A 20661-nucleotide genomic window follows, 5' to 3' on the forward strand; every position below is an offset into this window, starting at 1 on the left:
TTGTCACGTATAAACAATTGTGAATTTGGATGAAATGAGAAGAAATGTGGAGGTTACCATTTTCTAATAAAGGGGTACAGAGGACACGAGTAATCACAGTTGCTATATGGCTCTATTGTTGGTTTTTTCACCCACAAAACTGATCATTTACAGATTTTTGAAACATGCTCACCAGCCATAACAAATCGGGACGAAGGATACGAGTTGATCATGTCTACATACAGTTAAGATGATAAATGTAGAAATGGCAGTGAAGTTACAGTATAACACATGTGAGGATTAGAAACATTTATTGGATACATTTTACTAAGAAATTATTGAACTGTTACCAAACGGAGGAGTTCACAATAAATCACAATCCATCGAAAACAGTTGCAAACACAACAAAAATTACTCTCGACACTGGCGGGTAATAGTTTCAACTGGGCACCCAAAGAAAAGTAGCTGGAATAACTCCACACTGGAGGAAATCTCCGCCTACTGCACTAGATACTAACCATCTCGAGCATGATAGGAAATTGTTAGGAATATGATCAATATAATCAGCTCACAAGAAACAAGGAAGAATAATATTGCAGGGACTTGGTGTAGTGAGTCATTTTCAGATTAAGCCCCACAAGATAGGACTCCACTGTAACATGATGGCCAACGCTTTTAGCAACTATTCGCTGATAAAACTGATATTCAGGCTGAATGTCATGCCTTTAAGTGAACATTAATATCTCCACGCTGATTATCAATACTGCATGTTTGAAGTCAAATGAAGTAACACTATTTACTTAAGTGAATATAAACAGTAATCTACCTGCCTTTTGAAGTAACTACAACTAGAATAATTGGGAAGCAAATAAGATGCAGGCAGGTACGATAATGTTTGTAGCTGCTAATGCAAACATTAATGTTACTGATCTTTCAATTAGTGATCATAACAGCTGTGTCAGTTTCAAGACGAATGAGCATTGTTCTTCGATTTATCAGGATGTTAAAAAAACAGCCGTCACATTTTTAGTGGAAATAAGAGCTTCAGCGAGTGCTAATGCTAACAGTCCATTTGGTGAAGCAGCCTCCCAGCTCTCTCAATGTTTCCACTTTCCAAAAGTATCAAGCAAATGCAGTAATTGGAGCAGTGCAAAAAAAACAACTAACTTTCAAAAAAGAACTGTTAAAACTGCATTGCTTTGTGAGAGCCTTATTTAGCAGGATGTCAGGCTAAGTACAGCCGGTGTAAACTGTATTACAAGTATCACCAGATTCTGCCACAACAAAACTATTTTCACCAAAATCAAAGTAACAGCCTCTGTGAAGTTATGTACGTTTTCGACGATTATTTTGCGACAATACATTTCTCATCATCATATGTATAAGAAAAGGGTTTTGCATTATTGTATACATCCTATATGTTAAAGATCTACATCTCCATGTCATAAACACTTTCAAACACATATGTGGAATCATTTCTTCACAGTGTAAAACAGCAAATCGCTCAAGCCCCCAGCATTTTCTTCACCATGTATCCCGGCATGTTGTACAGGAAAAGACCCAAGATGGCGAGCAGCAGGAGGGCAGTGAAAATCTTGATGGTCAGCCACCTGTACTGGTCACACATCAGGTGTTTTACAGCTTTGAAGGGGATGAGGAACCAGAGTAGGGCAATGTCTGGACGGCTGGTGGGGTTCAGAGATGCAAACAGTGTGTTAGTTAAGCAATACAAAGCAAAAAACAAATGGTTGATTTACTTATAAAAGCAACATTTACTTTTGATATACATGGATAATGTTTCAATATTTGCTCATACATACCAAGCTGAGATTTTCATGTCCAAAATACAGTACATAACCACCAGAAAACAGAACATTTCAGAGGTTGTTTATTCACAAATATGAAATATCATACATAGACACAGAAGCAAGAAAACCTGAATTCCAACACAACCCCAAATTGCTACATGTGCCTATTTATTGGTCATTTACTTTCATAAAGTTGAGCAGTAATAGGAATATAGAAAAAGAGAATAACCGAGAAACGAGCTGCCCAAACAGACACAATGCGATTTGTATACATTAATCACAAGGAATGAATACACTCAGTATGTAGTACGAGCACTGCTCCAGTAAAAGTGCTATTGTATCAATCACATCTTATTCAATGAACAAGTGATAAAACACTCACCAAATAAAACAAAAGAAAAAAAACAATACAAAGTACGAGTGAAGGCACACCCTTTGAAAAAGTGAAAACCTCTCTTCCTGCTATTCCATTTATGCTCCCAGCATTTTCTTCACCATGTATCCAGGCATGTTGTATATGAACAGACCCAGGATGGCCAGCAGCAGGAGGGCAATGAGGATCTTGATGGTCAGCCACCTGTACTGGTCACAAATCAGGTGCTTTGCAGCTTTGAATGGGATGAGGAACCAGAGGAGGGCAACATCCGGACGGCTGGTAAAGTACAGAGACGTAGGACATGTTAAAGAAGCCAAAACTAAAACATAAACTCTGCTGAAAAAGTTAACAGTGACATCCTGAGGTAAGCCCTGCTTACCCCCCGCATCAGAGTCTGTTTTTCATGTTGATGAAAATATTGTATGAAGAAATGTCTGTGTTTATGCCACAGGCTACAATTTGATGCTGAATATAGCTCATGAAGATTGCAAAGATATATAGAGAAGATATAAGATAAGGACGAGTAAAAAGTGTATTGATTCAGGTGTTTTAATAATGCATAAAGATTGTGGGTATTAGCTCATTTAAATAGAAATGTAAATAAAGGTGCATCTGAAGTATTAGAATGAGTAAGATTGTTTCACATGGAAAGTAGAGTAAATTTCAATATGTTTAGATTGACTGCATTTAAAGCGTAATAGCTGAAGTCTGTGTGTGTGTGTGAGTAATTAAAGAAATAACTAATCAATTAATTAGAGTCATAATTATCCCAATTAAAGTATATTTATACATTTAGTTTATATGAGTGTAGATATAATTGACAAAATCAAGTAACTTTTCACCAATATTCCTTGTTTTGGATTCATTTGTTTCCAAACCATCAAAGCTGTGAGTAATTCAAATCTAGTTTATAATTTTTTTTATACAACTCCAATGTAAGAAGTCAGAGCACAAGGCAGTATTGTATTTGATGTTATATGTGGCCAGTGAATGAAGTTTAAGGAATGATATTTTCATGGTGTACTCAGACCTGGGTGTGGATTTAGTAGACTGATGGATGGATTTATTGTAAAACCTTTTACTGAGGGAATTTCTGCCTGTGCTTGCTCTTAATCTTTTGAAACACTATATATAATACACATATGTGATTTCTAGGTGTTCCTGTGCTTTTATGTATAGTTGTTGTTTTTTTCTCTTAAATACACTTATTGTTGTAATGATGAGCTCTGTATGATGAACTGCCTTTTTTAATACCAGTTTTCATAATTGTTATTGAAGTATATTTCTCTTGCCTTTAGAAAATGTCCATCCACAGTTTAAGTAATTGATTTACTTGTTTGGATTTGCTCTGAAAAGGCTTCTAATTTCAGGGTTTTATCTGAGAGGTAGCTAGGCTAATGTATTTTCTCCTCTGCATTTAAAAACTGTGGTTCTTTCCTTGCCGAAGGATCTTGTGTTTTATTTGCAGTTATGCACCTACATACTTTTTTGGCCACTAAGATGAAGCAAAATGTGTAAAAGTGATTGTTAAATACATTAAAATGTGCTTTTTGTCACTTGACAGACTGTTTAGGCGGTGCAAGTTGATTTTCCATTTGATTTTGAGTTGAGCACATTGTTTTAAATAAGATACGACTGAGGAGAAAGGTTAGAAAAAAGGTATGAAACACAGAGAGAGAGAGAGATAGACAAGAAGTCATTTGGTTAGTGAAACTGCTGGAACCTTCTGCAGAAGTGTTTGAGCAACATCTCAAGCTCCCAGCATTTTCTTGACCATGTAACCAGGCATGCTGTAGAGGAAAAGAGCCAGCATAGCCAGCACCACGAGTGCAGTGACAATCTTGATGGCCAGCCACTTGTACTGGGTGCAGACCAAGTGCTTTATGGCTTTGAAGGGAGTGAGGAACCACAGAAGGCTGGTGTCTGGACGGCTGGAGGGACAGAAATGTGGACGTTCAGTAATACAGACTTCAAGCGCATTGGACCATTCTGTTGTTAGTTTTTCACCCACGTCGACTTTAAATTGAATTGTAGCTGACATTACTGAAACAATGATAAAGTCAGGTTGAGAAAAAAAAAAAGCTCACAGTATCTGCAGAAGATGCTTCTAGGTAGAAATGCACAAAAGTTACAAAGAAACAGCAACTTACCATTTAAAGAAAGAAGATCGAGTCCAGAACTTGGCTGAAGTAAATTCATAGAAATGTTTCTCCCCAATTCATCGAATTGCTTTCACTACTTTTTTTTTAGATTCTTTGTTTATGCAAATTTATTGTTGTTTATGCTTTATTATTTGGTTTAAGACCATTCTTTTTTTTTTATCAGATTTATCATTTCATTTAGTATTTGTTTATCGAAACTTTTTAAATCACTGTTAAGCTACTTGTGTTGAGTCAGACCGAACTGTCAAAAGTTCCACAGGATTATATGTGAGTGCAGCTAAAAAGTAGTATCTCTGCTTCTGGTGTACACTGGAGGAGCAACAATAGAAGCCAAGAATAAATTGGACAATGAGAAAAAAACAAGACTGAAAGAGTTGTCTGTTGGGTGATAAGAAATCTTTCTTCGTACTTGGGTTTCTCAAGAGGCTCTGGTTCATTTCGTCCTTCACCAACTGGGTTTTTCTCTGCCTCCTCTCCTGTCAGAAGGTGCAGCTCTGCTTCAACTTTCCCCTATAGAAACAAAACAAATCCTCTCAAGCATCAGGTTACGCTACATCCGACTGCAATTGACCAAGAGTCTCTCTATGCGAAAGGATCTAATATTGTTATCCTGAGTTGTCGACACAATGCAATGGAGCTGCTGATCTTTTCCAGGCGTCGCTGCAAATGGCAAAATGAGGAGGCTGGAGAAAACCTACAAGCATTTTGGGATGCATATTAGTGACATTTGTCAACAGAGGCGCTCATAGAAAACGTTTATTTGCAAAAAATACGAGTCTTAAAGAGATGAAGACACAGTTTGTAAGGACGGATTGTATTAAATAAACCCTTTAATAAGCAAGTAGCTTATTAAAGCTTGGGTTCTGGAGCGTGGGAGAGTTCTGGATTGCTTTAGAGTTCTGAAATGTGTGCGAGTTCTACACTGTGGGAGAGTTCCAGAAGGTGCCAGAGTTCTAGACCTTGTCAAAGCTCTAGAATATGTCAGAGCTGTAGTTCTCGACGGTTGTGAACTCTTTTGTACCTGGCAAAAGGAGGAGGGTTGTGTCAAATTACAAGCACTCGGGAATGCATATTGGCAATCGTTAACAATGCGCCTTCTGTGGAAACAAGCCAAATGGTAGAAGAGGGTTCCACAGAGGTTTTCCCTAGGGAAAAAAAACCCTAAAACTGCTTGCTTTTAACAGTACAAATTAATAGTACAAATGACATACAACAAGAACAAATCATATCTGCTTTGCACCTGTATATGAGTGATAAATATAATAACTGAGTCCTGGCTTGAGTTGAAGGTGCAGATTATGACCCACCGTGAGCTCAAACTCATCTTCTTCATTTCTGGCGACAAATGGCCACCACCCTTTGATTCTCTTCTGTTTGAAGATAGAGACCGTGGGCATCTCCGCTTCGTTTGTCACCATCTCAATGGTGCACTGCTTGGACGTCTTTGCACCACGTGGGAAACGGTTCAGATCGAGCTCAATTGCACCTGTGGAGACATTTTGGAACTGAAATGAAATGCAGTTAAGGTTGCACTAAGGAGCAGAAAAACGAAGGAAAAGTGGGCAAAAAAATAATAATAGTGTTTTAAAAGACTTCTTCCGTTTGGTATTTTTAAACCTTCAGAAATCTAGTCTGTAAAATGTAAAATGGTAGAAGATCGACAATAATACCGAGGAAATCATCTGCAGAGAAATGATCAGCGTCCCACACTTGGAGGTTGAGCCGAGCAGGGATCTTGTACTCGGTCTCATCCCAGGCGAACATGGACTCTTTTTTTGAGATGACAATCTTTTCCTCCGCCATGAGATAATCGAAGGGGTAGACAAAGCGCCAGTTGAAGTTGCCCTCTCCGGTGATGGAGTGGTAATGGACATCAGTGTCCTGTTTGTCCTCCTGTTGTCCTTTTAACCATCTGTCACATTGGGGACATTAAGAATCAAGAAAACTCTGAACCTGATAGGATATTTGAAAGACTTGAGATTAACGAGTTAACTTGAAACACGTGTTGAATTGTGGGATGAAATCAGAGTACCTGGAGAAAACACACACACACACAAAATGGGAGAATATCCAAACTGTGAAAAACATGGTGTTTATCATTACCCTCGCACAAATATGTCACTGGATTTTTCACCAGTAAATATATCATCATCCTCCAGAACGACTTCATCTGTGTTCCAGATGATCACCCTCAGTTCAAACCTACACACGGGCAAAAATAACAAAATAAAACCTTAGACTACTTTAAATTAGATTAATGTCACTACATTTTTTAAAGACATTTATTAATTATGTGTTTTTTTGGCTGCAAATAGAGAAATTTGCATACTTCTTAGGTTTCCTCGGTGAAATGTCAAGTGCAGGACCAGGTGCAGTCATATCTTTAGGGAACATATCCACCCACAGCTCAATTCTTCCCTATGTGCAATGAGAAAATAAGAAAATATAGCCTTTCAGTAGGCAACAATGGAAGATATGATCAAGACCAGAAACATGCACACTAATAGTTCCACATACTTGTTCAATTCCTGGCTTGTCAGGGTGCAGCAGTGGTCTGGTCTCCACATGTTCTGGAACCAGCTTGCAGCCGACACGTGGAATCTCCTCCCAGTGATTCAGCACAGTCAGAGCGAGGTGTTCGTCTGTCTGCTTCTTCAAACCTGACAAACATGACAAAATCCAGTTGCTTGCAACAGGTAAGGGAAGTAGTTTTCTCAGAAACACCTGGTTCATTGGAGCGGAAGGAGAAAAAAAAAAAATCCATAAAATACCATTTTCATCTTCTATCTCTGTTGGGGCCATGAAGACACGGTTCTCCACCTTCACTCTTCCTCCAGGGCCGTAGTGGGGTCCGTCCAGTTTACCATCCTTACACAACTTAGCCAGGATCTGTGTGGGTTTCATCGGGTCTCGCCACACGTTGTAACCATGGCTAATGGAAAGACCGAATACAATAAAGCTACCCAAAACTCTGAGACAATATGCTATGTAAATAGTCTATGCAAACATGTAACGACGACCACAATTTCAAAGACATGGAGAGAGTGTTCTAAGATCTCTGAGTGCGAAATGTCATTTCCGATTGAAACATGTTGTTAGGCAATAAGAGTCTTAGGAGGAGACAATCTTCATCATACTACTTCAGTCGTTGATGCTTACATGGCGTAGGCGCGTGTGATTCCACATGTGGCTCTGTGTTTGCTGTAGAAGCGGTTCTCGAGATCAAGTTTGGTTTCTCCAATCAGATCATCAGTCCCCACCAAATCCCAATCGTAAATTGACACTGTTAGTGTTGAATCCATTGGGAATGTGGCCTCCACGTCGAAAGATCTGAAAGCATCCAAAAGATGTATCACTATGAAGTTTGAAAAAGTTTGAAAACTCATTTAATTTAATATGAAATTCAGTATTTCTCCTTACTTGCCAAACAGGGGGTTCAGCTGTTTTGAGATGTAGTTCTCTTTGTCCTTGACCTCTGATTTTCCAAGTTTGATTGCAATGTATGGGTCGGCTTTCCCATTGATGTCCGCCGGATGCAGATCGGTTGCCTATCAAAAAAAAACAAAAAAAAAAACAACCCCAGCATACGTTCAATGAGAAAGTGATAATAATACGTGGACTTCCAGGAGGATCCTGTTTCACCAACAGGTTCTTAATATGTAGGAACATGCAGCTTACCCTGATAACGTAGATGCGGACGAGGACGTTGATGGGATCGTTGTGAGGAATGTTCTGGAACATTCCCATGTTGGAGTCGAAGCTCGTGTCTCTGGCCATGTCGTCTGACACTTTGTACATGCACAATGAACCCTAAAGTAAATCAAGGAAACGGTATCAGCATAATTATTGTCTATCAATGATGATCTTGATTGTTTCACTGAACTTACTTTGAATTTTCCTACAATCCTGTCCTCATCCAATACATTTTGGTCATCATCATCTCCACCTTTCCCCCTGAACAGGTTGAAGCTGTGCAGCCAGTCCTCAAAGTTATCAAATTCGCTTTCCAGCTCCTTGGGATACACCTTGTTTGCAAACACACAAGAACTTCATTTAGTTTTTTTAACCAACAAGTGCACATGCCAAACTGTATCACAGAGGTCTGAATTTAGCTGATACCTTCAGCTCATCCAGTTTTGGCTTTTTCTTTTCAAACGGATCAGCTGCCAGCTTCTTCTTTTCCTTCTTTCCTTTCCCTCTCTTGGTGCCTTTCACAGGAGAGTCATCAGGTTTGATATCTGAGTACAGGTTAGCGGCGAGAACAGAGCACAGAGGGGAAACGGGGATGGGGGGGACGAAGGAGCAGACCACTCGAGACATGAATTCCACATGAAAGTTGCCAAAACCATTTACTGTATACAGGAAGCCTGCCATTGAATTGTATACTACTGAAGTATACAGTTCAGTGGAGATACTTGATTGTGTGATCCTCCAGGCAGGTATGTAGCCTTTAAAAAGAAATTTTTTTTAAAAGTGAAAAGCTTCATGCTTCATCAATCTACATTAATTGTGTATCTTCATTCACTAAATTTTTAATGACAACTTTCATGGCCAGCATACAGCTAATATGCATGTATGGGAGAGAAAAAAGTACTTGTCCCACAAAGGGAAATTTGGATTCATGTCAGCATCTACATGGAGGCATTCTGGACTACGAAGGCACTACGAGGTTCACTAATGCACTGTAGGAGAAAACAAAAGAATTAGTAACTTTAAAAGATAATAGTGTATACATATACAACAATAAACAGTTTTATTTTTTAATTATTGATGACAATTCTGTAAAGCCTTTCATATCAAAATGTAATCATAGCCCTGTGGTTTTCTGGAGTTTATTCTTTTTCCATTGTGCAACAAAGACTTATAAACGTTTCACATTTTGTGGAGTTAAAAAAAACAAAAAACAAAACAAAACAATTGCAGAAGCATTTTCCTTTATGTGACTACTGAAGTCGATAGATGAAAAACAAATGAAACTTGTATTGCTGTGATAAAAGCCCTAAAATGACTCTTTGGCTTTACCTCCACCATCTGCAATGTCCATATCATCTTTGTCTTCTGAATCTGAGAGAGCTGCCTCTTGAGCTTTGAGTGCCTGCACAAGTAGAAGCTTATTTCTCAACTGTACTCAGAAAGAAAAAACACAAGATACCTTACTTTCCACAAGAGTACCACCTAAGCTAATAAAGCATAATTAAATATGTCATTATGTGTCTCTACACTATATAAAACGTTTTTTTCTTGCTAAACTTCATTTAGTTGTTATTTCTTACGAGGATCATGTTACTTACTTCTGTCAGAGTTTCAATGGAGGCAAAGTATTTGGACCACCAGTCCAACATGCTTTCATCAAGTTCTTCCTCCTCAGGTTCGTCCCCCTTCTTCCTCTTCTTCTTTTTCCCCTTTCCATCCTTGTCGTCATCCTGGTTTTTTTTTGTTTGTTTTTTTACATTACAGATGTCTTCAGAATGGACTTCTTGATTTTGTTAAAAATGCAAATGTTTAAAGAACCACAGGGTCTGACCTACCTCAACTTTGACCACAGCGTCAGAGCACTAAAAATAAATGACAGATAGCAGAAAATGAATTGGTGTGAATATTTGTTTGAACAAATTATAAATAGTAATGATCTCAGACGCAGTTTCTAATGTATTTTCTAAGTTAAGTGGATAACAGTTTCTCCTGATAGCTAGGGATTTTTAATCTTTTAAAAAAAAAATGTGTGTAAGTCTAATATTTCAAGGTGAATACTTACAGAGTCTAGTTTGACCACAGTTTCCATCTTCTTATAAGCAGGCTCAGAATCCAAGCTGACAACAATAATTTCCTCTGAAAGATAAACAGATGATGTGAATGTGCTCTCTATAAGTACCAGTGAGTGACTATTTGGCTGTACCGTTTTTACAATAGTTGCCATGTAAACTTATTGCAACTTGCACTGAAGGGATTCTGGGGTTCACATCCATTTTTTTCCCCCATTTGCACTCGGGTCTACACATTCATACCTGTATTGGAGAAGTTGTTGGCCTGCTTGTCTGCTCCTCTGTAGATGAACTTGCGCAGGCTGGTCACAGCAATGGAGCCTACCAAAGTGTAGCGGCCAAAAGCTCTGCAGTCCACCACACGGATGTTCAGTGGAGGGTGAAGCAACTCATTTTCAGGCAAGTCCTAAAAGCCAAAATAAAATCAACTTTACCCTTCATAAGCAGTATGCGGTAGGTAACTGTCTAAACCGTATAAAATTAATAAAAGACTGTACCACTTCAAACCACTTGACAAGAGTGCTGAAGTTGGGATTTTTCTTGAAGTTGGGGATGAGCGCGGACTGAACTCCCTTTCCGGCACATTCGATGTCCACACGAGGCCGATCTACCTGTGCAAGATTCACCCTCTTCAGGTCCCTCAAACCCCAGAACAAAACCTGAAAGAAAAGAATCGTAGGTGAATTTATGAGTGATTTATGTTCCATCCATCCATTAGTCTTATAAGCTTTGCTTTCAGATGGACAAAAGCTGAATGAACCAAAGATTACAATTATAAATAAAAAAAAACAAAACAGCTAAATTCTCACACCATAGCATGATCAAGGAATTATCCCGATTCACCAGCATGGCACATTTCCTTTTTTACATTACATTGAACTATGTTTTAAGCTGAAGTCTTCACCTCAATCCTGTACTTGCTGAGTACTGGTCTGATCCCGAGTGGTACAGGCAGGATGGGGCCACGTTCCATATCTGTTGGACCGTCGATGGGAGGAAGATCAGCTTTTCCGTTGGGACCGATCTAAGAAAGCACACAAGGAAGCACTATGAGCAATAATTGGGATGGGAAGCTCATAAGTGGACAGTTTAATACTCTGATAAGTTGACCTGCAGCAGTTCAAAGGCTGCCAGCATTTCTCCCGCGGTACAGTTCCCGCGGTAGATCTGGTAGTACTCCAGCTGAGGAGGGAAGCGCGGAGGGCCGTAGTGCTCATCCGCCATCTTGACCACGGGCTTAGCAAAAGTTCTGCCCATGAAGTCAGCTTTACCCTGGACACACAATGAAACATGAAATTTCGTCTGAATATGCCTACCTAAGATATTACTGAAAAGAAAGAAAAAAAAAAAGAGTTTATTTAAAGAGGTGATGACAGAAGATGGAATATGAGAGAATCATTAATTTCTCCTCTCAGGAGGAAGAAACATGGCTCAAGCTGCACATGTTTCCAGACAGACTTAAAGAAAAGCACCATGAATAACAGAGCCCACAAGAAAAATAACAAAAGCAACATCCCTGAATTAACCAGTGAACTGCAAAACAGATAATGAAAGAGAGTTAAATGACAAAAAGGTGTACAACTTAATCTTTCTTGCAGTTAGTGGTTATAAAGATTCCAAATTCCTGTTGGTCACATACAAAAAAACCCCCACAAAATTTCAGGCAAAGGAATGCAACAGGGATAAGTTGATCAAGGGTCCTTCCATTCATGCTTGTTGACATGTCTTATTCCTCTTGCATGCCTTTTAGAGCAGTCTACTTTGCACACATTACAGTGCTGCTACAGTACAAACACCCAATCCACACTCTACTTATCCAAAGGGTCATCCCAAACAATGGTGTTATTGTCAGGAGCAAATATAAAATGGTCAGTTAACAAACACATGAATACAAATACGATTGATATTAGGTGAAATGTAATCGGAAAAGGCAGTATTAAGGGTATATGGCATGCTGGTGTTCACTGTAATTGACATGTCCAATGTCATATTTCAAGTGAAAGACAGAAACTGTTGAATTTTTTGGTTGACAACTATGAAGCAGCTAAGAAAGTTGCTGTCTGGTAATTTGGGTTATGTTGAGGCAGGATTTCACAAATGGAATCAGGGAGATGTGTCTATTGCAAAACAACCCTCACCACAGTGTCTTGATCATAGATTTCAATGACTATAATAGGAGGGTCGTCTCTCAGTTCACTGGCCTCTCCAAACAACTCCACGTTCTCAAAAACCAGCAGCTGGTCCCACGTAGGACAAAGAGTCTCAGCCAGCACCTGCAAGAGCGCAAAACATTCAGAGCAATCCAGTATCTTTAAACCAGAACAGAGCTTTTGATGCACACTCACCTCAGTGACTTGGCTTTGTGTTGAGAAGAACACTCTTGCAAAGGGATCTGAGAGGCCTGTGCTGTCAGCTGCGAACAGGCTACGGGCCTGGTACATGTGGACCCTCAGCTGGAAGATCTGTTTCACTACAAAGACCATTTATAATATGTCATTTGAATTTGATAGATGTTGTAAAAATCAAAAATAGTTTTACTATTGCTGTTTATAAAGTAACTACATTTCAATTTTGTCAAATCTTAAAATGGTATATATCTCATTCATTTTATATAAAAAAACAAAAAATAGTGTATGAAATAAGCATATTTATGAAATGTTGAATGGGATGCTCGACTTACTCATGTAGGTGAGGCTGATGGGAGGAGTCATCGGGAGTCCAGGTCCTTTGGATAGCCTATTTTCCTCAAATCCATTGGGTAGGCCATTCAAGTAGTCTTTGCGCTGCTTATTCAGACCCAGCCAGAGATAAATCTCTATCTTGGACTGCACTGTCCAACCAGCAGGCCCGAAGCCTTTCTTACCAGGGATCTTTATTGGAGCAAAAAATAAATCAACATGTTAATGGACTAATGTGCTTCCTTTCAGATCATGACGAATGGTTCTCAAGGTCAAAACTAAAACTCAACATTGTAATCTGTTTCAGTACTTTGCACCTTACCCTGAGAAAAATTGTTTTGACTTTGCCACAGTCCTTTCCCCTCTCCTCATCCGTACCGGAAAACAGGATGTCTTTGGAAGGGACGCGCGCATAAGCGATACGCTTTCCATTGCTTATCATCCATATGAAAACATCAGGAACACTGTGCTGAGGCTGCAATCAAAATCAAATCTGCACATCAGGCACGTCATTGGAATGGCTAACTCATTTCATGTAAGCGTGACAAACTGAAGTGTTTTTAAAATGTTGTGATTCTTACTTCGTCAGCCAGGAATCGCATCTTTGAGAGGAAGTTCTGAGCCAGCTTGAGTTTATCTCTCACTGTGCTTTTCTTCACCTGGGATCGCATGGCCTTCGCTTGCTGACCGATGGTCTCCTAAAACCAGAAAGCACTTCAAAATTGAACCAAATATAAAAAAGATAACTTCAAAGTAGATTAAAAATCATATGATCATACCACTTCTGATAAGCACAGCTTCAGTCTCTCCCTGTCAAGTTTGGTCCTGCCCGACTGATTCTGGTCCTTGTTCGCCAGTGATAGAAACTGACTGAAATAGTCAATGCTTGGTCAGACTGGAGGCTCAATTTCATTGGTTAAATACATAAACTTTGGTGAAAACAACCTGCATCCCTGGCTGAGCTCCTCCAGGACTCCTCTGAGCCGGCGCTCGGGATAAGCCTTCTCTGTTTTGATGATTTCCTGCACGTCGTTCAAGCCATCTTCCTGTAAACACAATCAATCGAACAAGCAAATGACGATTCCTCAGCTACAGTTTTTTTCTTTTAACTGATTCCTCTACTATCTCCTTAAGTATATACTTGCCAGTTTATCAGCAATATTGTCAATGATGTTGGCGTTGTACAGCCTCCTCCTCTGGTCCTGCCACCAGCTCTTGATATAAATACACGGTTTCCTCTCAAAATATGGCAGGTGGAAGTAATTACTGTGAAATTAAATCATTATTTCAGTTTTGAGTGTTCAAATAATACAACAGAATGTGTATAAAATTCCTTTTTTAAACACAAACACAATGAAAACCAGTTGAAATGTATAATCATAAATCAAACATGACATTTTCTAAGATTGGTTTTCTAGCAATCTCACTCTCCAAGACATTATCGTTGCACTGACCGGTCAGTGATGACAGGCTTCATCGGTGGAGTAGTTGCCACTGAAGTTAAGTCTCCATCGTCGTCGGCCTCCTCCTCACTGGAGTTGTGGATCAGTTCTGTTTCTTCCTCGTCACCATCACCACCTCCTTTCTTCCCCTTTGTTTTTGGTTTGGCAACACCATCAATCTCATTCCCGTAGTAACCTGGCAACGAGGGGAAATGTGTCTTCAATTACATTAGAGTTGTGAAGTCTTCAACTGTTTGCTATCATATGAGGTATCACAATAAAATGCTCCGTGTGACTGTAAAAAAAAAAGATTTATTCAGAGCTAGTTTGAACCTACTGCTAACAATTTTAATTCAATTGGGCTCATGGACGTTACCTATGGTGACTTCGAAGTTGATTGGCTTATCGCCGATCTTTCTATCAACCATTGTAGCCTCTAGAAAAGCCCCAAAGAGAAAAAATTCCTCAACCTTCCCAGTAGCGGCCTGTTGGGGGAAAAAAAAAAAAAAAAAAGCAAGCGTGAGAATGTGAAAATAACTTCCATCTCTTTTTTCCTCTTTAATTATTTCATAAAATATTGATAGCTATTACTTTGTCATGAGGGGATGGGTTGAATTTGTAGTGTGACTTACACTGTCCACCGACAAAAAGAAGCTGCATTAATGCAAACAGCTGTTAATAATGTAGCAGTGGGGCTAAATTAAGGCTATTAATAATTCACAGTTGTAGTAGCACAATGAGCCATCAATGGGGGAAAACAATTGGCTTATTCTGCACGGAGGCTCCTCCAGTCAGGGACCTACCTCTGAGATATTGGGTACCCCCTCCACCTGCACCTCTGCGGAGCAGGAAATGTCAGGTGAGGAGGTGTCCAGGATCTCCACGCCCAGGCTGATGAGTAAACGGGCCCTGAAGGACACGCCCTCTCCCAGCCCCTCGTTTAACTCCTGGTACTCGTCCATCAGTGTGTAGGTGCGAGTGGAGCCGTACATGTTGACCCAAGCAGGTCCAAGTGTGGGAAGGAAACCTGAATAAAAGAAGACAAAGTAGTCATTGCCTTTATGTGTCATTCATGTCACTTCAGCTCTGGCATATAGTGCAAGAGTAAATTCTAAAAGTCACCTTTGTCCCCATCATTGGAAATGTTGCGGAGGTCCAGGAAGTGTGTTCCTAAAGCAACATCATTCACTTTGTCCGAGTCGCGGATCTGGAGCTTCATGCGTTTGCACAGTGGTGGGAACATCTCAGTGAACACAATCTGCTCATTCCAGATAGGCTCATAGCAGCTCTTCTGAACGGACGTCTTCCCCTGAGATTACAAATTACAAACACAATAAGGGATTGCAATTCATATTTTGACAGATTCGAGAACAACTTGCAACAAAGATGACAGAAGAACGAATATTTGTCTCCAATGCTGACCTTCTGTCCTGCAAACTGAACCTGGACATACGGATCGATCAGGTCTTTATTTTCTCCTATGAAGGCCTTTTTCACATTCGCCATAATGCTGGTGTTCATTCTGGGGAGTCCTTCAGCTCTGTAGATCTTCAGGTAGTACCGAGCCCACTGTCGTTCTGCAGGCACTCCCTCTGGTATCAGGAGATTCCTGAAACAGGAGCATGATTTCATTTTATGTTTTTTTTTTTGCTATAACTTGTTTTTTTTGTAAGGAATATGGATTAAGCAATTGTAGTGTGCTGAACAGACTGTGTTGGATGGGATTTTATAGTTGGGTTAAATTGAATTATATTCACCCCTCTATGTCGTCTTCGTCGGATTCATTTGCTTTGTGTGGAGTTTTTATAGTATCTCCTTTAGCCACAACAGCGACATCACATTTGATGTAGCCCTTACACCCGGCGGTGATGTCATCGGGGTCGGACAGCAGAGCCCATTTGTGATAAAACTGATGCTCTGCAAGACAACAACAAAAATGTAGGTGCTGTATCCAGTGGAGTAATAACAACAATGCAAATGCTGATTGATTGTTTACCCGGCTGAGAGTAGATGGTGCCAACATCCAGCTTAAAAGTACCAACCAGAGTTCCACTCCGGAGAAGATTTTTGGAGTGAATCACCTGAAATTTGATTAAAGGAGATATACATTTATACTCTTGCCAGTGATGGTTTGATATCAGTTCTTGGTTGAATTGTTCAACACTTACAGACAGCTTCAGGATTTTGTCAAACATAACATCTGGAGGGACGTGGAAGTCAAATACAAAATACTAGAAAAGAAAAGAAAAGAAAATGAATAGTTAATAGATTTTTTTCTTTTTTTTACTTTTTGCTGGGATTGTTTGTTGATGTAATCAGGCTTTGTAATGTTTACTTGAAGAAACCCAGAGTAAAGTTTCCCCGTCGATCATGAATAGATCATTTAGGAAGCGACATTAAATCTCTACAAGTCCTGGTAGATATTATTTGTTCAATGTTGTCATTCACCTCATTGTAGTATGGACAGTTGGTGGATTCCTTCATTGAGGTGTACTTTTTATCTTCTCCGATCTCCACACAGACCATTGGATCCATGTTCAATCCCACCAGCTGTCTGGCTTCAATCACTGTCACACTGACCTGAAATCCAAACATTGATTGATTGACATCAGTGTTCAAGAGGCTCAGTGATTTACACCAGACCGAGGAAATACATCTCCTGTGCATTCTGTAACAACTATCCCTTACTTGGTAATCAACTGGCCGTCCTGAACTCGGCTCCATTTTGATGTCTGGCTTTGATCTGTGGGACAGTGAGGAGTCGTGATTCGCAACTTAAATGTTTCAAATGGGGATATGAGCAGAATAAAAACATACTTACCTCTTATTCGAGACATTGGTGGTGACAGCTGTGACTGAGGCCAGAGAAATGGTATCCGGGTCGGGGCCTCCTCCCATAAACATGCCCTGACGATCCAAGTTTTCCGTCTCCAGAATAGCCGGCTCATCTGAGGATGATGTTAAAGTCATGCAGCAGGAACTTCATTCACATTAATAAAATTTGTTTCACACTCTGAATTATCCTAAAACATTATAATACGATAGCGTGCATTAGAAGACCCTCTGACTGAGGTTTTTGATGTTTAATGTCGTTACATACCATTTTGAGAAAATCACTGTGTATGTGTTATGGAAAAACCTTTTCTCAAGGACTAAATTGACCTGAAATACGTAACAAGTTTGTTGCATTTTTAATGTAAACTCAATTATTTATCCTGGTTGATACCTCCATTTTTGTCCTCCTTGTGTCCACGGTGCTTACTGCGCTTCATGGTTCAAAACAGTCCTCTGTGCTCTGTGAGAGAGATTTAACAGTTTACTATGTCATGTTTAATATTATTAAACTATATTCAATAGATACCATATGAAAGTATTTCAATTTTCTATGCCTGGCCAGCTGGCAGAACTCATTATTTATCTAAATAGCAACAAAACCTGAGCTGCAAGCACAACAAGAGACTAATTACTTTTGAATTATTAAGATCATGCAAAACATTTAAGGAATAATTATTCAACACTAAAACACATAACTTAGCAAACATTTCACAACATAAATGCCTCAAACAAAGTGAAAGCCACAGCACGCACGCCCTCATTATCAGAGGTGTCAGTGTGTTACCCCACCCTGGAATAGCTTTTAAAAGATCTCCTGAATTATTTAAACCAACTGACCTTAATACGTCAATTGAAGAGGATACATTTCACACACATTATGGAAAAATAATACATCTCAAATAATTAATCTGCAGAAATTAATCAGCAAAGAGTCCTGTCTCATCTCGGCTCCTAATTTCATAAGAAACGGATTATTTACAATAATCACACGTAAACCTTTTTTTTTTTCTTTTTAAATTAGTGACTGCAACATTTTCTTACATGTCATGATCAGTTTTTTTTTTTCAGTTTTAGAAAATAAAAAAGCAGAAAACCAATACATTGTCTTTCATGGTGATGCAGTATGCCACGCAGTAACTAAAATTTGTTTCAAACCTGCAACATATAGCCTTTCTGAATCAATCTGAACTTCCTGGTCCAAAGCAATAACAGAAACATTCTGAGGAAAATGATAATAACCCATACAAATGCAATCAGGACAACAGCACACATTGACTGTAGTGTTCTAAATATATTTGCAGTGTTTAAAAAAAACTCCCCAAAACAACTTATAGACAAAAATCAAGTGAAATGAAACATTGGCATCGCTGAAAACCTTCAAGCACACTATAAATGAGGAACACGCCAAAAAGACAAGTCTCACTTGTTGCACTTGAGCTTTACTTCACATGACGTTACTGAGGAATATCAATGGTTTGATTATACATACCATGCAAGAAAAAAGATTCTCTCGTCTCCCTCCTCCACGCAGCTCCAACAGGCTTGTGAGAAAAACACCTGCTGAACTTCTTGTTTTTTGTTTCCCACTAAAACTTGAAGAAACACTACATCAATATTTTGGACGTTAACACAGCGGTAAGAATAAGGCCACAAAGTAAAGTTGTACAGAAAAGAATTGGGTTTGCCCAAGTCTGAAGTTGGGCTGGAGTGATGTGATACACCAATGAATAGTGCATGAGTGTTGAACCTGAGACTGGTAACTATAACTAGGAGCTGCTGAGAGACGTCACTGTGAGCAGAGTCTGCCAATCCACATGGGTCCTGAATGCCTCAGTATATACAGGATGTACTAAACATTAAAAGCCAACTGTATTTCGGTCTAAAGATTTTTTATTTACATTTTTGGGGTACAATACACAATATTTACATGTCTGTTATGTCTGAGATGCATTAGTAGGTTAGAGTATAATTCCCTGATTGAGGAACTTTCTATTTGGAGTTTGCATGTTCCTCTTGTGCCATTGTGTATTTTTGGGACTCCACTTGAGTGTGGTTGCCTGTCTCTTTGTGTTTGTCCTGTGATGGACTTGCGACCTGAATAGGTTTTGGACCTGGATGCAAGTTGGACTATGCAAACAGTATATATGCTTCCAAGGCCATAGCCAAGGGGGTGGGGTGGCGGCGGCGGCGGCTTCTTCACCTCCCCCTCCCCTCCCCCTCCCCCAAGTAAAACTGAGTTAAGTTTTTAAAAATATATATTTAATTTATTATATATTTATTTAAAAATATCTGTGAGGTAGGTTCCTGGTTGGAGGAACATCTATGCAGAATAATTGATATATTTTTTTTCTCTCCATAAAACCATTAGTCAAGTAGATAACTTTAAAATGCACACCAAGGTATATGTTTGAGGAAAACTAACAGGGTCGCAACGAAGGTTCATCAATATATTGCCATGTCACATGCGATAGAATTACAAGCAAGTAAACAAAATGTCAGGCCAGCCTACTTGGAAGAATGCTTCCTTTTAATCATTAATAGGGCGCAGCTCCAGACTAGATCTTGACAGCAGACATGCTGTCTTTCATCCCTGGATCACCAAATGTTTTCAAGTTGTGTTTGCTCTGCTTTCTGTTTCAAATCCATTCACAATTGAGCTCCAAGTATTAAAAACTGACCTGCATTTTGAGTCATGTAAGTGTAGTTGACACTGACTGAGTGATGCTGCTGTGTTTACTTGATAGATGGAGAATCAGACCAGACAGCCATAGTGTTACGCATCACACTACCAACTAAAAAAAAACCCCAGCTGCTATGAAAGCATTGATGATGTTGCATTATTGTGTTAAGCTGAGGCATGCTTTATCAACTTCTATTCAACGCCGCATCTATTGAAAGCTGAAGTACAACTCATCATCTCATCAATTACACATACAGTCAGTCTGTAAGCCATACGTCAACATCTGAAGTTGCTGGTATCCGATGAAACAAGGTTCTAAATTATTCAAAAGGCCAGGTCGGTGTTGCATGTGGCATCCTCATTATGAGCAGGTATCACCATTCACAACAGAAAAAAATAAATGATGTTTGGAGATGAATACCGGGAAACATGTCAACATCCCATTGGGAAGAGTGACACATTTCACCAATCTGAAGATAAGATCACACACTACACTCATGAATGCACCTAACAAATATCTAATAAACATGCAGGTGTTAAAACACTTACGCAGCTGTTTCAGTATTGTTACCTTGAATGTGGTGGATAAATTGTTTTCCTGGGTGCTCAGTAGGAAGTGTGCCATGCTTCCAGTGACATCAACCTGGCGTCAGTGTTGAGGGATTCTACTGGTAATTACATGACTCAGTACAGGTTAGGAGGGGATGAGGAGATGTACCACTTCCTCCAGGACAGCCAGCAACCATGTCATCAATCGTGCAAAGTTACAAGTGCCCCTGTAGGCTAAAATACTCACCTCGTTCTCTGATGCCTGTTGTCATCAACGTCACCGTTAAGCAGTGAAGAAACCAGGCGCCTCTTTAAAGTCTCTCAGTCTGATGAGTATGATGGTTTGTACACATATTCTAACTAATTTAATGTAGCGATTAGTATTATGTC

The 20661-nt window shown here is 39.4% G+C and overlaps 1 protein-coding gene across 1 annotated transcript; it reads right to left on the reverse strand.

Moving 5' to 3' along the window:
• Nucleotides 1–1483: 1483 nt before the first annotated feature.
• On the reverse strand, nt 1484–16931 carry LOC308142369 (otoferlin-like; the record flags this gene model as incomplete). The annotated part of the gene is made up of 39 exons (XM_080512732.1): nt 1484–1664; nt 4735–4835; nt 5633–5811; nt 5996–6237; nt 6429–6527; nt 6655–6743; nt 6843–6985; nt 7097–7257; nt 7485–7655; nt 7746–7873; nt 8004–8135; nt 8213–8350; nt 8445–8563; nt 9348–9420; nt 9617–9748; nt 9854–9880; nt 10081–10154; nt 10331–10493; nt 10585–10746; nt 10992–11111; nt 11198–11359; nt 12226–12360; nt 12433–12557; nt 12768–12957; nt 13088–13240; nt 13347–13463; nt 13545–13635; nt 13711–13811; nt 13911–14031; nt 14220–14403; nt 14584–14692; nt 15011–15234; nt 15330–15516; nt 15630–15816; nt 15965–16124; nt 16204–16288; nt 16376–16438; nt 16656–16787; nt 16896–16931. The coding sequence occupies 39 exons, from the start codon at nt 16929–16931 to the stop codon at nt 1484–1486; spliced, it is 5196 nt and encodes a 1731-aa protein (XP_080368858.1).
• Between the last annotated feature and the right edge of the window lie 3730 nt (nt 16932–20661).

This window comes from Blennius ocellaris (assembly GCF_963422515.1).
Source record: "Blennius ocellaris genome assembly, chromosome: 17".
NCBI classification, from domain to species: domain Eukaryota; kingdom Metazoa; phylum Chordata; class Actinopteri; order Blenniiformes; family Blenniidae; genus Blennius; species Blennius ocellaris.